Below are 21445 nucleotides of genomic sequence, written 5' to 3'. Positions count from 1 at the left end.
AATTCGTCCTCTTCTTCTGAAAGGGCTTTTTCTTTTGAAAGGGTTTCTTTGAAGAAGATCCTTCCTCCACCATATGCACTTTTGAGGATAGAAATCCTTGTTCTTCATTGTCTTTTTTCTTCAGTTCTTCCTCAATTTGAAAGTGTTGGCCTAACTGATCAATAGTTATTTCTTCCTTTTTATGTTTCAAAATTTTCTTTTGATCTTTCCAGGAAGAAGGAAGTTTGTCAATGATAGATGAGACAGCAATTTCCTCATCCATCTTCAAGTTATGCTGATTAAATTGACTCAAAATATCCAGAATCTCATTAAATTGTTCAACAATAGGCCTATCATTTATCATTCTATAATTCATGAATTTAGAAGCCAAAACCTTCTTAATTGTAGCATCTTCTAAAAGATACTTAGCATCGGGAGCATCCCAGACATCTTTGGCAGTCGATTTGCTTTGGTAGATGTCAAATAGAGAATCCACCATAGCATTGCAGATATAACCCTTGCAGATGTAGTCATCTTGCTCCCACTTCACGATTGTTCGAGTCTTAGCAATCATCTCATTCCCACGTGCTACAAACTTCGGAGTTGTTAGCACGTAAGCCACCCTAATTCCAGCAAGGAGGAAATGCATCTTCTTCTGCCACCTCTTGAATGATGTTCCATCAAAGCAGTCGAATTTGGTGAAATCAGCAGCAAGTTCTTTCAAGGATTGTGGCGCCATTGAAGTAGAATTATTTTCTTAAGATTGTTATACAAATAGGGAAAATACAGAAAACGAAAATGCTACTAAGGTGTGTTACAACGTCATTTTTCTTAAGAAAATATTTACCCCCTCATAATTAGTATGCAGCAGGGTTTACTAGAAATTTTTCTCTAGGATACAATGCAGCCCAGAAACTTCTGTATTAAAACTGCGTTCTGCACAAACGAAGTTAAAACCCAAAAATACCCTCAGATTTTCTATTCTAATTAGAGTCCAAAAAATAAAAGGATAATGCTTATTATTATTTTTTTTTTCAATTCAAACAAAGACATTAAAGAGAATTGAATTGTCATAGATAATTATCTATTCTCAGATAATTTCGAATTTCAAAATAAAACTGCTATTTTGAATTTCGAAATAAAACTGCTGTTTTGAATTTCGAAAAATTAAACTGCTATAAACTGATAATCCAACTGGCACTTAAATCTGACCGTTAGATTAAATAATTATCTTAATTATTTAATCACAATCGTTAGATCAACAATCTAGTAGATCCAACCACTAGATCTACTTTTAAAGAAGCATCCTACAGTTTCGATCAAACCACTAGATTGAACGATCTTGACTGTCCAAAAATGAATGGTCATGATCAGATCTCTGCAAGCTCCGATGCTTCGTGCTAAGTGCCAAGTACACCATCAAGGTGCCATTAGCAACCTATAGCCCACGCCACGCGCGCACGCGTGCGTGTGCGTGTGCGTCCGGTGCTTCGCACAGTCTGGTAACATGTATTAGGGTGTACCCTAGCATAGCTCATTTAACAGCTTAAATTTGTTAGAACTTATAAATGCCAACAAAATCTTCACTCTTTCCAATGTGGGACAACTTTCATTCAATGCTCTTTAAAACCTTCCATTTAAAACATTCCCAAGACACAAAAAAATATCTATATAGATATATATTTATTTTGAAAATATTTCAACAATCCCCCACCATTTTCAAAATCAAAACAACTCGAGTAGAATAAGAAAACTCATGCATAAATGAAGGTGTCTTGAGGACTTGAACCTTCACTTAGTGATAGTATGTTGAAGCTAATCAAAATTACATGGTAGATAAACGTTGAACCAGCTATCCTATTTGGGTAACTGGACAAATCTCACACATGTTTTCTCTTCTCTTTGGGTATTTTCTTTTAAGTCGACATGTGGATTGGCCTTGTGTCTATATCCCAGTTTCATGAGCGCTCTAGAGACAATCCTAGTCTCATAGAAGGCGGCACCACCCCCGACATTCATATAGGTAGGCTCATCAGAAGTGTCCTGTAACAAATACACTTCAACAAAACTATGTTATAAACCAATTAAGTGCATAACACACAACCTCTATTATAACATTACAGGTTCCAAGCACCCTTACCTTGGGATGTTTATTAGTTTTAAAAACTAAGATAAAATGTGGTGCTTGCAATCACAACATATAGCGTACTTTAGCTCATTGAACTTAAGATCTTGAAATTTCAAGTGTTGAGTTGAGTTTCCACTATTGGTGATCTAATGGCATTAATCCCATCCTCTTTGATGTTTTCCATACCAAATCCCTTGCAAGTTCTTTAGTCAATGGATCTGCCAAATTTTGAACAGATCTTACAAAATTAATGGTAATTACTCCATCAGTGAGTAATTGCCTTACATAACTATGCCTTAAACCAATATGCCTTGATTTGCCATTATAAATATGACTATAAGCCCGTGACAGAGTGGATTGACTATCACAATGTAAAGACACTGGAGACACAGGTTTACGCCATACAAGAATTTCCATTAATAAATTCCTCAACCATTCAACTTTATAAGAAGTCAAAGCCACAAACTCAGCCGCCATGGTGGAGTCTGTAACAAGGGTCTGTTTCTTAAAACCCCAGGAGATAGCTCCTCCACCAAGGGTGAAAATCCATCCACTGGTTGATTTGTGATCATCATTATCCGTGATCCAACTAGCATCTATATATCCTTCCAACACTGTAGGATATCTGCTGTACAAAATACCATAACCCTTGGTCTTTTTTAAATATTTAAGAATCCTCTGTACAACAATCCAATGACTATGACTACGATAACTAGTATATCTACTCATTTTACCCATTGCATACGCAATGTCAGGTCTAGTGCATTTCATTGCATATATTAAACAACCAATAACTCTAGCATATTCCAATTGATCTACAGCTCTACTAGTATTAGGATACAATTTCATGTTAGCATCAAAAGGTGTAGACACAGGTTTGCAATCAAATTGATTAAACATTTTAAGAACTTTTTCAATATAATGAGATTGATTAAGAATTAATCCATTCGCATTTCTAACTATTTTAATACCAAGAATTACATCAGCAATACCCAGGTCTTTCATGTCAAAGCTTGAAGACAAGAAATTCTTAGTATTTTCAATGCTTTCAAAATCAGTTCCAAAAATCAACATGTCATCAACATATAAATATATAATGACTCCTTGATTTTTATGAAACTTGCTATATACGCACTTGTCAGAATTATGAATTTTAAATCCATTTACGACCATAGCTTTATCAAATTTTTCATGCCACTGTTTGGGAGCTTGTTTAAGACCATAGAGGGATTTAATTAATTTACAAACTTTTCGTTCATGATTAGGCATAACAAATCCCTCAGGTTGGTGCATATAAATCTCTTCTTCAAGCTCACCATTTAAAAATGCACTTTTAACATCTATTTGATGAATTTCAAAATTATAAATGGATGCTAATGCAATCAAAGTTCTAATGGTAGCAATCCTAGCAATAGGAGCATAAGTATCAAAATAATTCAAACCTTCTTTTTGTTTAAAACCTTTAGCTACTAACCTTGCTTTAAATTTTTCTATGGTTCCATCTACCTTTAATTTCCTTTTAAAAATCCATTTACAACCAGTAGGTATGAAACTAGGGGGTAGATCTACTAGTATCCATGTATGATTTCCCATTATAGAATCCATTTCATCATTTATCGCTTCTTTCCAAAATGTAGAATCTTGAGACTTCATAACCTCTTCATATGTCAAAGGATCTGAATCTATATTAGGTGAGATCATCTTTTGTTTACAAGATAAATCTCTAGATCCTTTAACCAAATATACAATAAAATTTGGTTCAACAGATTTTTCTTTTCTCATTCTTTTACTCTTCCTTATTTCAGAAGGTTTACTTGGCTCACCAGATTCATTGTTATTTCTAATGGGTTCCACCATCTTATCATTGATAGATGGAATTGATGTGAACCTATTTTCATAAAATTCTGCATCTCTGGATTCTATAACAGTATTTACCTCAATAGAATTATTAGGTTCAATAACTAAGAACCTATAACCTTTGTTGTGTTGAGCATAACCCAAGAAAATACATTCAATGGCGTTTTGTCCTAATTTCCTGATTTTTGGTTCGGGTAATTTGACAATGGCCCTGCACCCCCCCCCCCCCCCCCCCACACCTTAAAATAATTAAGATTGGGTTTTCTTTTCTTCCATAATTCATATGGGGTAACCTTGGATTTCTTTTGTGGTACTCCATTTAAAATATAACACGTTGTAAATAATGCTTCACCCTAGAAAACTTTTATTAAGTCCAGAATTATAAAGCAAGGCATTTACCATTTCAACTAAAGTTCTGTTTCTTCTTTCAGCAACTCTATTTTGTTGTGGAATATAAGCAATGGATGTTCCATGAATAATGCCTATAGATTCACATAGAAGAATTTTGAATTCTCCTCCTCTATCGGATCTAAGGCATTGAATTCTGACATCACATTGATTTTCCACTTCTGTTTTGTAAACTTTAAAATTTTCCAAAACTTCATCTTTTGAAAATAGAAGATAAACATAGAAGAATTTTAAAAAATCATCAATGAAGGTTACAAAATATTTTTTACCTCCTCTTCTTGTATTGCTATGCATGTCACAAACATCACCATGCACAAGTTGCAATAATGTAGAAGATCTATCAATTTTTGGAAAAGATTTTCTGATAATCTTTGTTTTCAAATAGATTCTACATTTATCAACCATATCATTTACAGAATGAGGAATCAAATTTAAAACAGACATATCATGCAATTTTCTAATACTAACATGTCCTAATCTATTATGCCACAAAGAAACAGAGTTAATCATATAAGCAGCATTCACAATTTTATTAACCAAATTAAGTTTGAACATGTTCTGAAATAAATACCCTTTCCCAACAAAAACACTCATTCCCAACAAAAACACCCCCTTTGGTCAGCACAAACTAATTTGACTCAAAGACACACTTAAATCCGAATTTATTAAGAAGACCCCCAGACACGAGGTTCTTCCTAATATCAGGAACATAATATACATCAGTAAGTGTAAGAACTTTCCTAGAAGTGAGTTCCAAATTCACTGTTCCATTGCCTTTCACTGCAACAGTTGTGGAATTTCCCATGAAGAGAGCACAGCCATCCTCCACTATTTCAAAGGTCTTGAATAGACTCCTCTCCATGCAGACATGATTTGAAGCATATGAGTCGATCCACCATGAACCATCTTCTATGAGCATGAAAATCTCGGATATCATAGCCACAAACTCTTTCATATTAGAAGCTTGCTGTTTCTTCTTCAGAAAAACGGCAATCATTCTTAAAGTGGCCTGATTTTCCACAATGATAGCAAGCGAATTTCGCTTTCTTATCACGGTTCTGGTTCTAGAAATTCGTCATCTTATTTTGAAAGGGCTTTTTCTTCTGAAAGGGTTTCTTTGAAGAAGATCCTTTATCCACCATATGCACTTTCGAGGACAGAAATCCTTGTTCTTCATTGTCTTTTTTCTTCAGTTCTTCAGCAATTTGAAAGTGCTGGCCTAACTGATCAACTGTTATTTCTTCCTTTTTATGTTTCAAAATTTTCTTTTGATCTTTCCAGGAAGAAGGAAGTTTGTCAATGATGGATGAGACAGTAATTTCCTCATCCATCTTCATGTTATGCTGACTAAATTGACTCAAAATATGCAGAATCTCATTAAATTGTTCAACAATAGGAATATCATCTATCATTCTATAATTCATGAATTTAGAAGCCAAAAACTTCTTACTTGTAGCACCTTCTAAAAGATACTTAGCCTTGAGTGCATCCTATACATCTTTGGTAGTCGATTTGCTTTCGTAGATGTCGAACAAAGAATCCACCATAGCATTGCATATATGACCCTTGTAGATGTAGTCATCTTGCTCCCACTTCATGATTGCCCGAGTCTCAGCAATCGCGTCATTCTCACGTGCTACAGGCTTCGGAGTTGTTAGCACGTAAGCCACCCTAATTCTAGCAAGGAGGAAATGCATCTTCTTCTGCCACCTCTTGAATGATGTTCCATCAAAGTGGTCGAGTTTGGTGAAATCAGCAGCAAGTTCTTTTAAGGATTGTGGTGCCATGGAAGCAGAATTATTTTCTTAAGATTGTTATACAAATAGAGAAAATGCAGAAAACGAAAATGCTACTAAGGTGTGTTACAACGTCACTTTCCTTAAGAAAATATTTGCTCCCGTTAGAATTGGCGTGCAAGAAGGTTTACAGAAATTTTTCTCCAGAATTCAATGGAGCCTAGAAACTTCTGTATTATAACTGCGTTCTGCCTTCTGTATTAAAACTCAAAAATACCCTCAGATTTTCTATTCTAATCAGAGACCAAAAATTAAAAGGATAATGCTTTTTTTTTTTTTAATTCAAACAAAGAAATTAAAGAGAATTGAATTGTCATAGACAGTTATCTATTCTCAGATAATTTTGAATTTCAAAATAAAACTGCCATTTTGAATTTCGAAGATAAAACTGCTGTTTTGAGTTTCGAAATAAAACTGCTCTTTTGAATTTCGAAAAATTAAACTGCTATAAACTGATAATCCAATTTGCACTTAAATCTGACTGTTAGATTAAATAATTATCTTAATTATTTAATCTCAATCTTTAGATCAACGATCTAGTAGATCCAATCACTGGATCTACTTAAAAAGAAGCATCATATGGTTTAGATCAAACCACTAGATTGAACAATCTTGACAGTCCAAAAATGAATGGTTTGATCGTTCCGAGCTCCAATGCTTCGTGCTAAGTGCCAAGTGCACCATCAAGGCGCCACTAGCTCCCTACAGCCCACGTCGCGCGTGTGCGTCTGGTGCGAAGTATGGTAACATGTATTAGGGTGTATCCTAGCGTAGCTAATTCAACAACTTAAATTTGTTGGAACTTATAAATGCCAACAAAATCTTCACTCTTTCCAATGTGAGACAACTTTCATTCAATTCTCTTTAAAACCTTCTATTTAAAACATTCCCAAAACACAAAACAATATCTATATATATATATTTATTTTGAAAATATTTTAACAGATCAATTGGCAATATTGCTTGGTAGATCAATATTGTTGTAGAAAATTCTAAAGTTGTCATTTTCGCTTCAATTTTCGATATGTTTCTTCTTATCTCTCTCGGGTCCTTCCATTTTTTAATTGATCGGGCCATATCACACACATGGTAGTGACTTGGGCATTACTTGAGCTTTGAGTATTGGAATCGCACATAAGACCCCAATCCAGAGAGCTCTATTTCGTGCACTCGCCGTGGTCACCAGTCCACTCATTCTAATTTCTCCAATTTTCTATTTTGTTTTAGTTTATATGTCAGAGATGCTAAACGAAGAAGACAAACTAGAGAAGGTATTGCGTTAATTTTCTACGCATCATCTTGTTTCCACGTGGTGGTATTTGTAGTACACTTAACGAGAGGAAGAAATCTCTCAATCACAGCTATCAATTCATGGTCTGTTTCGAAAAGTCTCATCTTGTACAGCACGTTGGTTTGTATTTGGGAAGATTCTTCCTTGTTGATCACGCACATATTACACATGGTAGATGCTCCATCTTTTTCATTATTCAGTTTGGTTGTTATCTTGAGCTGACTTGGGGTTTTATGCATACGCTAGCTTTCCTTAACATGGAAAATAGCACAAATTATGCACCACTGCTTCTAATATTATTATGTGTTGCTACATCAATTACAAGCCAAAATACACTAAATACTCTAGTCGAAAGGCCATATAGTCCTCCCCCCCAATCATCATATTTTCAACCAAATAATTCACCATTCGAGAAGGAAGAGCTTGATAAGGATAGTATGCTAATATGAATTGGGATTCGGACAACCTAATAATAGATCTAAGGTCACTAGTTCAATAATTAATGATGTTTTTTGGGCAAAAAATGTCACCTTCTACGTGTCACTAAATTGGCAAATTTTTGTAGTGAGAGGATCCTCATCCTACTACTTACAAGGCCAGTACACATCAAGTCAAGGGATTTGGACAGCCTAATAACAGAGGATCCTCATCCTACGACTTACAAGGCCAGTATGCCTCAACTCAAGGGATTCGAACAGCGTAATAATAGAGGATCCTCATCCTACTAATTACAAGGTCAGTATGCCTCAACTCAAGGGATTCGGACAACCTAATAATTGAGGATTCTCATCCTACTATTATAAGGTCAATATGCCTCAACCGAAGGGATTCGGACATATAGCCTAATAACAGAGGATGTAGGCCTCAACTCATCCTACTAATTACAAGATGTAGGCCATTTTTACCTGTTTTGGTCATATCCGTTTTTACTTAAAAAATCATATATTTTGATTTTGATATTGGATTGAGCCAAACTTGGTGGCGTTGGAAAACTTATTCAAAGGGCTACAATTTTTTATTTCATGAAAATTTCGTAATTCCAACGTTTACTATGAGAAAGTTGTCGTTTTGTATTATTTTTCCTGCAAAGTATATTTATTTCTTTCTTTTTTTAATTATTTTTTAGGGTTTCGATTTCAAGCTCTATATAAGCCTCATAAGATGACTTTAGTAGTCAGTTTATGTATTTTGATCAATTTATCAATATGAAACACTCCATAAGTGATTTTCTATCCTTTAACCTTGATTTCTTAATAGAATCTTGGTTTAAAAAGAGTTGTAAATTGCTGCTTGTTTGTCTATTACGAACCTACTACCCCACCCTACATCAACCCAAGGATACAGACAACCTAATAATAGAGGATCATCATCATGCTAATTACTAGGCCAGTATGCCTCAGCTCAAGAGATTTGGACAGCCTAATAACAGAGGATACTCATCCTTCTAGGCCGGTACCCATCAATTCTAACTTTCGCGGTAGTTCTATTCCTTCATTTGTGAATGTATGACTTCAATTTTTCATTGTTGCTTTTTGTATTACCTATTATTCCTAATTGCATTATCATTCGTAATTGCACCTTGAGGCTTTTTCCCCCCATGTTGGTGACAGCTTTGGCACTCCTGTGCATTGATGTGCCTTAAGACTTGGTAAACTTTTCGAACCCTATTTTTTGATTGGAGACTGGAGGAGGAAAATATTTAACTTGAAGCATGGACATCTAGACATCAAATCAAGGTTAATTTCAGTCACTTCAGAAATCAAAGGCATTAGTAAAAGTTCATGGAAGTTTATAGAAATTCAGAAATGGGATGTATTGCTTGGCCTTTATATTAAGACGGGTTACATCAGTAGGAAGACCACATGCTTTTTGGTTTGTTATATCAACTTGCAATATTCCTTATCATGTCATGTGCACAAGTTTTTCAGATTTGTCAAAGGAAAAGAGAAAAGGGGATGCCCATGAAGGACAATCAAAATTTCTAATGATGATCAGGTAAAGTTGTCCTCTCGACCTAACCCTTAATTTTTAACAACAATGATTCGATGGAATTGATGAATATGTGGTTGTCATTAATGGCCCCCTAAGGATATATTAAAGTCAAAGAATTTGTGTTGTCATAGAGATGATGAGAAAGGTTATTTACTGCAAAGATTTAGCAAAGATATTTCTCTACACGAGGATAAAACATTTATATCATTTCAAAGTCCAAATATATATGACTTGCTCTATTGCTTTTAGCTAAAGGGTCACTGTCCAGATGATATTTCAACGGTAGAAAATGCTTGAGATTTAGATTAAAGATGGAGAAAGCAAATAATTGGGGAAGTAGAAAACTAGTTTCTGGCCAAGTGAGCAGATTTAACGGAAGAGGGTGGAAACTGATGATTAATGAACAAAACCCGAAAACCAATTGGTATTTCTTAGATGAATGTAACTTAAACAGCAAATATATACTTAATTTGATGAAGCTAGCAAGTTAACTACTTAATTTTTTTCATTTGCAATGTATATGCAGTGATGAGCCTTTTTGGTGGAGTGGTATATCAGTCAAACTCAGTGATGGGAGAGTAGATAGTTGAGTTTACAGGTAAAAAGGTACTCAATCGTTTCAAAAGACAATGACCAAAAGAATCCATTGCTTTGATATTTGGGGATTGAGTACATAGAACACTGTATTGGGCCATTTGATTCTCTGAATTGTGAAATGAACAACTAAGTAGTTAGATGATCTTGATGGAACTGCTAAAGTTGGATTAGACGCAAAAAATGATCCCATTATAAAATGTTTAAAGAGTTGTCAATATATATATATATATATATATATATATCACTTGGGTCTATTAATTTTGAAATGGAAAGTGTTATAAAGCCTCCAAAGAACAGAGTTTTTCATGAGAAAAAAGATATATCTATTGGTTTAAAGCAAGCAATGATTGAGTTTATGCACTTGTGTGTATCGTTTAGTACGGTGTGAAGCACAGGATGCTCACGTACGTGTGTGTGGGGCAGTGGGCTGTAGGGGCGGTAGTTACTTAAATAATCGCTAAACTATAGAGGATTTCTGTGCTTCATTGCATCTCGAAGAATTGGTGACGAAAAATAGCTTCTTAATTAAGGAAAGCCGCTTTAATTCCTGCCTTATATTTATGATGAAACATAAAATACAATTTGGATTTGGTGTGTCGAAGTGATTGTGAAATGTGGAGAGCCTGAGATTACAATCATTATCATATTTGTTCGTGTGAAACATCTAATTCATAAAATCAAAACTTCAAAGCAGCTTTATCTGATTTGATTGAGATTGATCCTGATATTCTTTGAAATAAATGAGCTTGATTCTGATATTTGACAAACATACCACAACATAATGCTGAAAATAATGCACAGAGAAGTATATGATTGCATTATTAGCAAATAATAATTATATTATCAGTCTACTCAAGAAAGATTTGGAACTGCAAACTTTGGCAGATTCTGGAACACGACATCAAACTTTATCATCACATTTGCAAGACAGCCTGTGTGCTTCTCACAAGTGACTACATTGATAGCCGAAACTTAGGCGATGGCTGTCTCATATTCTCAAGTCTATGGTAGTAATTATTACAAAAACACAATTATTTGAAGAGGATCTTAATCCTCGGCCCCAATAAGGCAAGGCTTTGAAACCATACATCGATTTTGAAGTACTTCAATCATGCCCATAATGGGTCCAATAAGCAAATTGTACTTCGATTGAAAACAAAAACAAATCTATCCTTGAAATCAAATCAAATGGATGCATCATCATATATGGATCATATTCCATCCTACTTCATGCATTTAAGAGAACCCAAAGATTAGAAAGTATCTTATTTTCTTTGCTACTGACAAAGATTAGAAAGGTATCTTTCAACTCAGTAAACCATGCAACTTCAAACCTAGTTAATTCTTAGCCTTGCCCTTTTTACTGTGAAATAACAAGAAGATTGAATGATTGATTTGGAATGTCATGTCAATATTATTGGACAGTTGAAGAATAAAAATATAGCATTTAGCATTACTCTTTTTCTTCACAAGTCACCACATTTTGTAACCTTTTTTTCACTTGCAAACTAAAGGAGAAACTGAGTTGTTTAACTACATAAAATCCTATATATATTTGATGGTGAAGTGCCAAAATTATTGACAACATTTCTTCCTTTTTTCCTTTTTGTACCAACTCCAACACATGTAGTCACGTTGGTTTGAAAGAGTAATATTATATACTACACACTACTAATTTTATCACAATGCCCTTTAGCCACTTCATCAACCCATGTTAATTTTTTTTTTTTTTTTTTAAGAAGTAATAAGAATATGATGTAGACATAGTTTTCTGATAAATGATTTAGTAATGTTACATACTACACCCGATTGATAGGGTGGTACTCATCAACTATTGACTTTTTTTTTTTTTTTTTTTTAATAAAAATTGATACAAGAGCTAATAATGGCATCGTCACATCGACCCAGTTGCATGGAAGCATAATATGTAAATGGTTATAGTAAAAGTGTAAAAGTGGTAGGCAGTCAATGTAACACTAGGCAGTGCTCATATCATGCATAATTAAATATGTGACGCACTAGGTAGCAAGTGGGCTGGGGTAAAAGTGCAACGTTATTAATGCAGGAAAAGGATGCTTTGTTGGGCTTGTTCTTAAAAGTGAAAAAACAGAAAGAGACAAAGTCAAAAAGGTAAAAAATGCCTTGTCCCAATTATAAGGCAAGGCAGGATTCTGATTTCTACGGGTTAGGCCGGCTAATGTCAAGGTGCACGTGGTTCCAGAGGCAACATCATCTTCACCTTACAGGGACATCATTTTTTTTAATCGAAAAAAAAAAAAAAAAAAAAAAGAAAAAAGCATGGAAATGACAGACACTTGTGTCTTTACAATGACGCCGAAATTCCACATCGGATATCAAAACCAAAGCCCACTGTACGTAACTCAACTTGCTCTGTACAAATCATCATTCACCAATCATGCATGCCCTCAAAAACATATTGGTTCATTTAATAATTATCACCCATTATTAATTTTTTTTCTTTTTTTCTTTTATTTTATAATATTGCTGTTGTTTTTATTTTTATTTTTATTTTTTTCCATCATTATTCTACAATCTTCACCTAATGATTTGAACATTGGAGGGGTGTCTTCATGAGTTTTCGTTCATATCCGCCGAGAAAAAATGTCGGCTCATGTGTCTTTTACTTCAATATATGTTATTCAAGTTTCGCTCTATCTCTTTCAACCCAATGGCAAAACATACCACACACTCTTTTGTTTGCACCCAAAAGAAAACTGAAATGGATAAATAATAATAATAATAATAATAATAAATAATTAAAAAAAAAAAGAAAGAAAAAAAAGAAAAAATAATTAATTTCTAGCCAACTTGTGGTCGTTAGTACTGTGATCGTTTACATGATCATGAACCAATCCATGGCGGACGGATGAAAGTGCCCTGTTGAAATGCTTTGCCTTTTTGCCAAGGTACTCATTCCACGTCACTGGCCTGTACAGCGGGGGGTTTCGTGGGCCTAACAGTTTTTGGACGGGTGAGATTTTGACATTGGCCGGTGGCCCGTAGAGATATGCAATGGATAATCGGTAGCGGGTCCGGTTAACCACCGCGCGGTGGAGCACACTTGGGTACGACCCGTTGGATAATATGTGGAGGAGGTCGCCCACGTTGACCACCAGTGCGCCCGGGAGTGGCGGAACCGTGATCCACCCGGTTCCCTCCCGGAGGACCTGCAAGCCACTTGTGTTGTTTTGGTAGAGAATCGTGAGGAGGGTGGAGTCGGTGTGGGCGGCTAGACCCATGGCTCGGTCCGGGTCGGGGCAAGCAGGGTAAGAATTCAATTGCAAGGCAGCTGACGCCCTCTTGAATTGACCTTTTGGGCCTGCCCATTTGATGTCTTCCTTGGATATGCCCAATGAGCCTAGCATTAGCCACATCAGCCTCCCTGCAAGCCTTTTCATCTCGCTCTCATAGTCTTCAACTATGTCACTGAAATGAAAAAAAAAAAAAAAAAAAAAGACAAAAAAAAAGAAAACAAAAATTAAAAATCAGAACGCCATTTATGGATATTCGGATTTGGTTTTCTTGATATTATCAAAACATATCTTTTTTGTGGGTCCATAGCTCTCATTGTAATCCTTGCTAATTGCATTAAGAAAAGAAAATGGGTTTTATGTTTGGCTTTCCCCACTACTTTCTTTCCCCACAAAAATTAGAGCATGAAAAAAGGCAAACGACAATGCGCTTTTACACGTGCATGAGCATGTGTGATCGTACCAGAATTTGCTGTAATCTTGGGGCCAAAGTTGGCGAAATTGTTCGACAGGGGACCCGACAATAGTATACCCCTCCGACCACATAAGCTTGGGGAAAAAGGAAGAGATCCTGGCGAGGCCGTAGCCGGAGACGCCGTCGGGAGAGCGAGCGGCTTTGAGCTTTTGCTGGACGGGGAGAGAGAAAAGGCTCCGACCGGCACCCTCAATGTCATCAAGAAGTTCCTCAGAAACCCCATGGTTTGTAACCTGGAAAACACCCCAAGTTTTGCATGCATGGCCTATTAGATTAAGGGCATTTGGGTCATTAAGATCGATAACCGGCACCATCTCTGCGGCAGCAAACGATTCGCCGGAGGAAGGGTGGTGGTGGTGGTGGTGGTGGTCTTCCAGTTGTGTCCATGCGTGGGAGTCGGGCAACTCCCGGAGTGTGTTAAAGTCGAGATGTTTGTGGTAAAGGTCGACAGGATGGGCTCTAAAGGCGTCTGATAATCTTGAAGGCATGTTTTTATGTGGTTCTAGTGAGATGGGGATGGGGGGAGAATTATTTGTACCAAGTTGTGTGAAAACATATGAAAGGCTTTGATGACAAGATGATCGATATTGGGTGTAGGGGAGAGAGTTTATATAGAGAGAGAGAGAGAGAGAGAGAGTGTGGTTTAAATTGGACAAGTTGGGTGAGATTTTAGTGTGCTTTTTTATTTATTTTTTTTTTTTTCATAAGAGAGAGGGTTGAGTGGTGCTGGGGGGAGTGTCGAGCTAGGTAGAGAAAGGGGACAAGAAATGAAAGGAGAGCAAGTGTTTTTGTATTGGACAATAGAAAGAACAAACAAACTAAGGAAAGGACCATCTTGTCCTCTATAAACAGTATTAACTAAACCCCCCAAGGGCCATATCTCTACCTAATCTATCCATCTCTCTCTCAACCTCTCAAAAAGCACCAAATGAGGGTCCTCTCTCTCTCGCCATGTGCCCTTGTCTTGTCCTCAAGTAGAAAAACATCTAAATCAACAACCCCGCCATCTTCTTCCCCCCCCCCCAACCCTAATCCCCATCCCCTCCCTCTAAACTATAGGACAATACCCACCTTTATTAATCTCTCTCTAATACCCTTCCCAACTTGCCCTTTCGATAATAGTGAAACTTCTCTTGGCTCTATTGTGCCTTCCAGGTAAGGGGGCCTCAGCCGACTTTTTCCTTCTTTTTGGGCGCGGGGCTCAACCAACTGGATCCCATTCCCTTCCCATGAAGGAAATGGCCGGAAAAAGATCTTAAAGGGCATTTTGGTCATTCCAACAAAATAATAATAATAATTAAAAAAATTAAATAAATAAGGTGGGATCGATGAGCACTAGTGCTATATATATATCCCCTCTATATATATATTTGCTTTACATTTTTGTATATTTGGTCATTTCCAATAAAAAAGTAGTAAAGTTTCTTTTGGTATTTTGCGGTTAGATTTGTTTGCTTTTGTCCCGTATGGCTCTAGTGGGCTCCCAAAAACCACCAATCCTTTCGTACTTTTACATTTTTAGGGGTGTTACTAAAGCATTAGACAATGGGGTGTTCTTTGATTTAAAATCCTTCCACTGTCTCCTTCACTTTCTCCCTTTTTATCCATAGACAAGAAGTTCGAATGCTAGGATTTTTTCCTTTCTTTTCTCCTTTGCATTGTGTGTGGTTGCCATGGATTACATAAGAAAAAAATAAAAAAATAAAGGAGTAAAAGCCATGATTATTACGTCAAATATTCCCCTCATGCCCCCCTATCTTCCCTCAGAAAATGACCATCTTGCACGGGACATGGGCTACCCCTTGCCTGATCAGATGACCCTCATACATGGGACATTGGCTCGTGAGCACAGGGCTAGAAGTCATTCTACATGCATATATACTTCACGTGGCACAAACATGGCAAGGTCGGGTCGTTAACAAACGGTTGCCAGAAACAATGATTTGAGGTGAAACTGTTTTTTTAGCCGCTGCGTAGTAAAAACTAAAAACAAGCCTCAATTATTGTCTTGGGTGGAAGATTTAATCTTGAATTTGAACCTAATGAATTAGAATCCTCTCTAGTTCATTTGAACTGAATAATATCCACTTACTTATATTTAGAGGAGTATTTTTATCCACTCAAAAAGTGAAAAGACAAAATACTTATTCAATATAACTAAATAGATACTCTCCAATTCAAATGAATTAGAGAGGATTCTGTTCCGAACGGAAAGGTTGACATTTCAAACTTCTGAAAGATGATAATCACTTTAAATTAACTTTTTAATACTTTAATCAGTAGGCAGATGACTAATTGACAGTTTCTAAGGGGTTCCTATTCATGGAGCGTATATATAGAATTATGAGTATAAAGTATATATGAGACTATGAGTGTGTTTGGCATTGTAATTTTACAGAATAAAAGTGCGATTTTAAACCAAATTTTATAAAATCCAATATTGGAGAGTGGTTGTTGAAAAAGTTATGATTTGAGTTTTCAAATCATAGGCAAGAAAATGTGTTTTCAAAACGTACGATTTTAAAGGTCAAATTGCAATTGTACCAAATGCTTAATTACATTTTAAAAACATACATTTTGAAATCACAAATCCAAACAGATCCATGTAATATTTCATGTGTTTAATATACCCATGCACGTAATTATGTATTTTACTTTTCTTATGCAAGAGTATAGTCTAATTGCAAAACTCAAGAACTCAAGTCCACTCCCATTGGCTTAGCCTTTTTGTCCTTTTAGCTAACATGGTTAATCAAACAACAAAAAGCTCACTCCCATGGATTATGCAAACAAAGTGCAAATTGCATTACCATCAAGGGTGATGGTTTAGTGGCTTCAAGGTTATTCTCATAATTAGGGCATGAGTTCGACTCCCTTAATTAGTAGAATTCTCGTGCCTGATTAGTATAAATCATCTTGGATCCTATTGACATCCTAATGAAACAGGGTCAGACTATGCTTCAAACGAGATTGAGGGAGCATCTACGATTCCCATTATCTAAGCCTCTTTTGTAATTGGTTCCTAGAGAGCAAATGCTATTAATTATGGTCAATCCCAAGTAAAGTAGTCACTCTGATTGCCCTCTCCTGTATTTCTAAAAATGAAAAATGCATTTTTTTCATGCATTGGTGAATATTATTGTCTCTCTACATGTGGGTTAACACTATTAATCATGGTTGCATATATTTTTTTATTAGTTTTTTTCTCTCTCTTTGATATTTATGTCTTTCATCTTTTCATTTCTTTGTCTCTCTAAGGAAGAACACACATTTGAAAAATATGACCGTTAGAAAAATAATCATTTGAAAAAAATAATTGCCGAAAAAATAGAATCCTTAAAAACCAAATAATAAGATAACAAATATAAGGTACATTTTAAAAGTCCCTAACTAAAATAGATGGATAAAATAGCTTTTGATTACAAAAATATGGGTAAATTAGCCATATTAATTAGCAATGGTCTTAAACAGAATCGATATGGATCCACCTAGCTAGAATATGCTCCCCATGTTATAGATTGAGAACTTTATAGAAAAAGCACCATGCCGTAGACATATCTAAATTTGGAATATACCACTTTGTTTTAACTTTCCTCTAAAACAAACAATGATTTTAATCTAGAATATTGCATGATAAAGGTGAGATTCTTTCTGTTTTATCCTTATTGGATGCCATCAATTTCCTTCTTCAAATGCGTCTGCTGTTATTTAGCATGTTGGATGTCGATGCTGACATTTACTTGTATTATATTTTATAAAAAAAATATATATATTTTAAAAAATGTCATGGGATAAGGCTTCTTGTTCTGTCACGATTAAAATATGATTAACTAGTAAGATACACAATAAGACAAGTACAGTTGCTTCCAAAAACAAACAGTAACTAACTATATATATATCGTGATACTTTTAGATATGTTGGTTAAAAAAAAATAATAGAATTCATCCGTTTATAGTTTCAAAAATATTTCCAATGAAACAAGATTTGATGCACTACTTCTTAGGTAATTTATGGCTAATGTTCGTTATTATATTTTTATCATACAATTGTCTAATAAAGTTGATGTGGCACTCAATCCAAATCAACCATTGAATTTTTTATTTATTTATTTATTATTATTAATATTTAACAATGAGTAATCCAACAGTTAGTTTGGAATGTCACATCAATCTGTTGAATAAGCTGCTTATATAGTTTAAATTTAAATGTGTTTGTATTTATCTTCACTGTAATTGCTTGTATACTGAAAAGGTTCATCTCATCTAATATTACCCTTTGGCCATCTTCCTAGACACAATTAATAACAATAGCTTTTCTCTTTGTCACTTACAAATTTCTTTTGTGCTATTCTCGATCACTATAAGAGTGCTTTCTTGTTACTTTAGAAAAAGCGCGCTAATATAGAGTAACATTTGGGCTTAGTTGTATTTTGGAAACAATTTTGTGAAATTCCTTTAGCACTTGAACTGTATAAAAATATAAATTAAATTATCAATTCTTGTCGACTTAAAGTTTTGGGATACGTAATAATTTAACATGGTATCAGAGCAGAAGTCCTGAGTTTGATCATTGTCTTGGTCATTTACCTCCCATTTCAAAAATATTCCATGTATATTGAGCTTCACCTAAAGAGTTTGAGCCTACATATAAAAAGATATTGTAGAATATAAAATAAATTATTAAATTAATCAATTTCTATCGGCTCATAATTTTCCGTTTCCTACATAGAAGTTTCCATACACGACTTCCTCCACTCAATGATCTACCTCCCAATTCCCAAACCACTTCTTCCTCTAATTCCACCACCACTACTGTTATTTCCCCACTCACAAGCCTCAATCATCTCATCACTATCAAAACTAATGTTATTAAATAGACTGAAAACTGCAAATGATGAATATATATACTTTCTTCATTTCAAAACCTTCCATATGGTGAAAAAAAAAAAAAATAAATAAATAAATAAAAAATAAAAAGAAAAAGAAAGATATGATATGATATAGGCTTCTTTATAGATCAACATTCTCAAATTCCTTGTACAACAAAGTTTCGAGTATTGGCAAAAGCATTTTGGACACGATAGCACAGTCATATTAATTGGTGTCACAACCAAGAAGATAGTCAGATGTGTGTTATTACCTTAAAATACTAATCAAAGTTATAGTTTGAATACCCTAAAATCACTTATAAAGCTAATTTCATTTTAATAAAGAGTCAATGTGGGTATGTGTTGTCACAATTTTTCCTACTCAAATCTCTAATGAGCTCTTCATGTACCTACATCATGCTACACTAGTACCATATATAGTGCAACTAATTAATAGCGAATCTACTGTCAAAAAAAAAAAAAATACTACTAAAGAGCTAAATATAAAACGAATTTTCTGAGGTTTTCACAATTAGTGCAGATTGAAATCTAAAATAATTCAAGTGCTTTGATTCCTTTCTATATGTTGTGGTAATAGACTCATCAAAGAAAGCACGTGCTAAACTATCATGGAACAGGTTGCACGTGCCTTTGTTCAATTTGAGAGTCTTGATCACAATTGAAGTAAAACCATATATACAAGGAATGTGAGCCTAGCGATGCACATGGTGTATGAATGATCTTGTGTATATATATATATATATATATATATATATATATATATATATATATATCAAAAAAATTGACTTGTATAGATTGAGTGGTCAAGTTTTTTTACTATATTTAGGATTTGATTAATTGATTCGTCATTCACTCAATGAGGGCAAGTTTTGTTTGCTTCTGTGTGTTATATATACAATTCAGTTCCAAGTAAGAAAACCCAGATTTAATGTAATTAATTAGATATATAAGTAGATATAAAAAGCATCATCCATTACTAATCCTTTTTGAATATAACAACACAGATATGGCCAACTAACACATCCCAATCATGATAGGTTTCTTTCTTGTCTCTTTGCAATAATCGTGTTATTTTAACCAAACTTTTCCTTGTACTAATTCTATGTCATATTATTTTCGCTTCAATCATAATCTAATGAATCATCTTCTTCTTCTAAGAATTGAACCCTACATGTTATATATATATATATATATATATATATATATATATATATATATATATATAATTGAACCCTACATGTTATATGTATATATATATGTATGTGTGTGTGTGTGACGTTTTCTTGAATAATAAAGTACGTGGCGCTGTTAGAGCTAACATTAGTATCTCGTTCTTCAATTTATTTTTTTATTTTTTTATTTTTTATTTTTTATTTTTTTTCAAATTATAGCTCACAATACCCTAAAATGCCTTTGCATCGGGTTCTTTTACTTTTCTTTATTTTGTACAAAATGCTACAGTAATTTTTCCTTTAACCACTGCAGCATTCTTTCGGTGGGGTTTAACTGATATTTAATGGAAATTATTGGATTAAACTATGGCAAAAAGTGGGATGTAGAATGTTTAAAGAATGAGAATGAATATTTTATTGAATTGAAGTATAGAAAATTTAACAAATGGGATATATGTCGAGTGGCTTTCTCTAAAGTGAGCAGTTAAAATGAAAATAATAATAATAATAATAAATAAATAAATAAAATTGTAAAGTTTTTGTTCAAAATTTGAGGAAAAATTTAAACAAGAGAATGCTAATTAATGCTCTTGCTCTCCCACGTAAGGCTGCAATTGTCTATCGAATAGAAAAAAACAATATGGGAAAACTTAACTTTAGATTGTGATAATTGTAAAAGCTCTCAATTTAATCTCTGAACTTTTAATTTGATTCAATTGGCTCCTTCCTCAAATTTACGGAAATGACAAAAGAGACCAAATTACCTTGATATTTTTTTTTTTTTTTTTTTAATTTGAAATTATTTGTAATTTTATATAAAAAAAAAAAATTAAGGATATAAAGGTCATTTTATCACTTTTAACATTTAAAATCTGACAAATGTGGTACATTGCATCAAATTGAAAGTTCAGTGAATAAAATTGAGAGTTTTTAAAATTTGCAAGGGTCTTCTCAAAATGCGTGACAATTCTAGGGTTTTAAGTAAAGTTTCCTCATATATATATATATATATATATTGGGGCCATTATTTATTGTTGTGTAAATATTAGGGATAAGGATGGCAATGGATTAGACTTTGGGCAACAGTAGCAACACTAATGGATTAAATTCATGGTCTGTCTGGGAGTGCGTTTTTTTAAAAATAATCTATGTTCTTAAACCAAATTGCAATTTTGGTGTTTGGGATTGCGATTTAAAAAACTCAAATTTTAAAATCGTGAAAAAATCTGCTATTTTTATAAGCTGACTAAAATGTGCTTATTTGAAAAAGTGCGAATTTAAACAAAAATCACGATTTTGCTTAAAAAAATATTTGGGGCAGTATTTATTTATTTGGTCATGAAACTGCAATTATATGCTAATGTTATCCAAAGACTCAATTGATAAAAAAATATTTCTTAACATGTTTTACCAAACGCCTGTGCGATTTTAAAAAATAGCGATTTCAAAAACGCAATTTTTAAAATCCCCTCCCACATATTAAAATCGCACTCTCAAAAGGACCCTCAATGCAAGTACGTACATTATTAGAGTATTCCCAATAGAGGAGCCAAGTTTATATGCAAAATGGCTTCTCAAAAAGTACTTTA

General features: G+C 34.3%; 1 protein-coding gene across 1 annotated transcript; it reads right to left on the bottom strand.

Moving 5' to 3' along the window:
* Positions 1 to 12825: 12825 nt before the first annotated feature.
* On the bottom strand, positions 12826 to 14358 carry LOC132187969 (gibberellin 3-beta-dioxygenase 1). The gene is made up of 2 exons (XM_059602391.2): positions 13784 to 14358; positions 12826 to 13495 (listed from the first exon to the last, which is right to left on the bottom strand). Exons 1-2 carry the CDS (start codon positions 14281 to 14283, stop codon positions 12862 to 12864), a joined length of 1134 nt encoding a protein of 377 aa, XP_059458374.1. The 5' UTR covers positions 14284 to 14358; the 3' UTR covers positions 12826 to 12861.
* Between the last annotated feature and the right edge of the window lie 7087 nt (positions 14359 to 21445).

This window comes from Corylus avellana, chromosome 6 (assembly GCF_965113065.1).
Source record: "Corylus avellana chromosome 6, dhCorAvel1.hap1.2, whole genome shotgun sequence".
NCBI classification, from domain to species: Eukaryota; Viridiplantae; Streptophyta; class Magnoliopsida; order Fagales; family Betulaceae; genus Corylus; species Corylus avellana.
The sequence above is the reverse complement of the archived record's forward strand: the minus strand, read 5'-3'. Positions and strand labels throughout refer to the sequence as shown.

What these genes read in the sequence shown, in the direction of transcription:
- LOC132187969 (XM_059602391.2), bottom strand. Translation starts at nt 14,283, where the DNA reads ATGCCTTCAAGATTATCAGACGCCTTTAGAGCCCATCCTGTCGACCTT. An exon ending in CAAGATTACAGCAAATTCTG is followed by an intron (nt 13,496 to 13,783) that starts GTACGATCACAC and finishes TTTTCATTTCAG; the next exon opens with TGACATAGTTGAAGACTATG.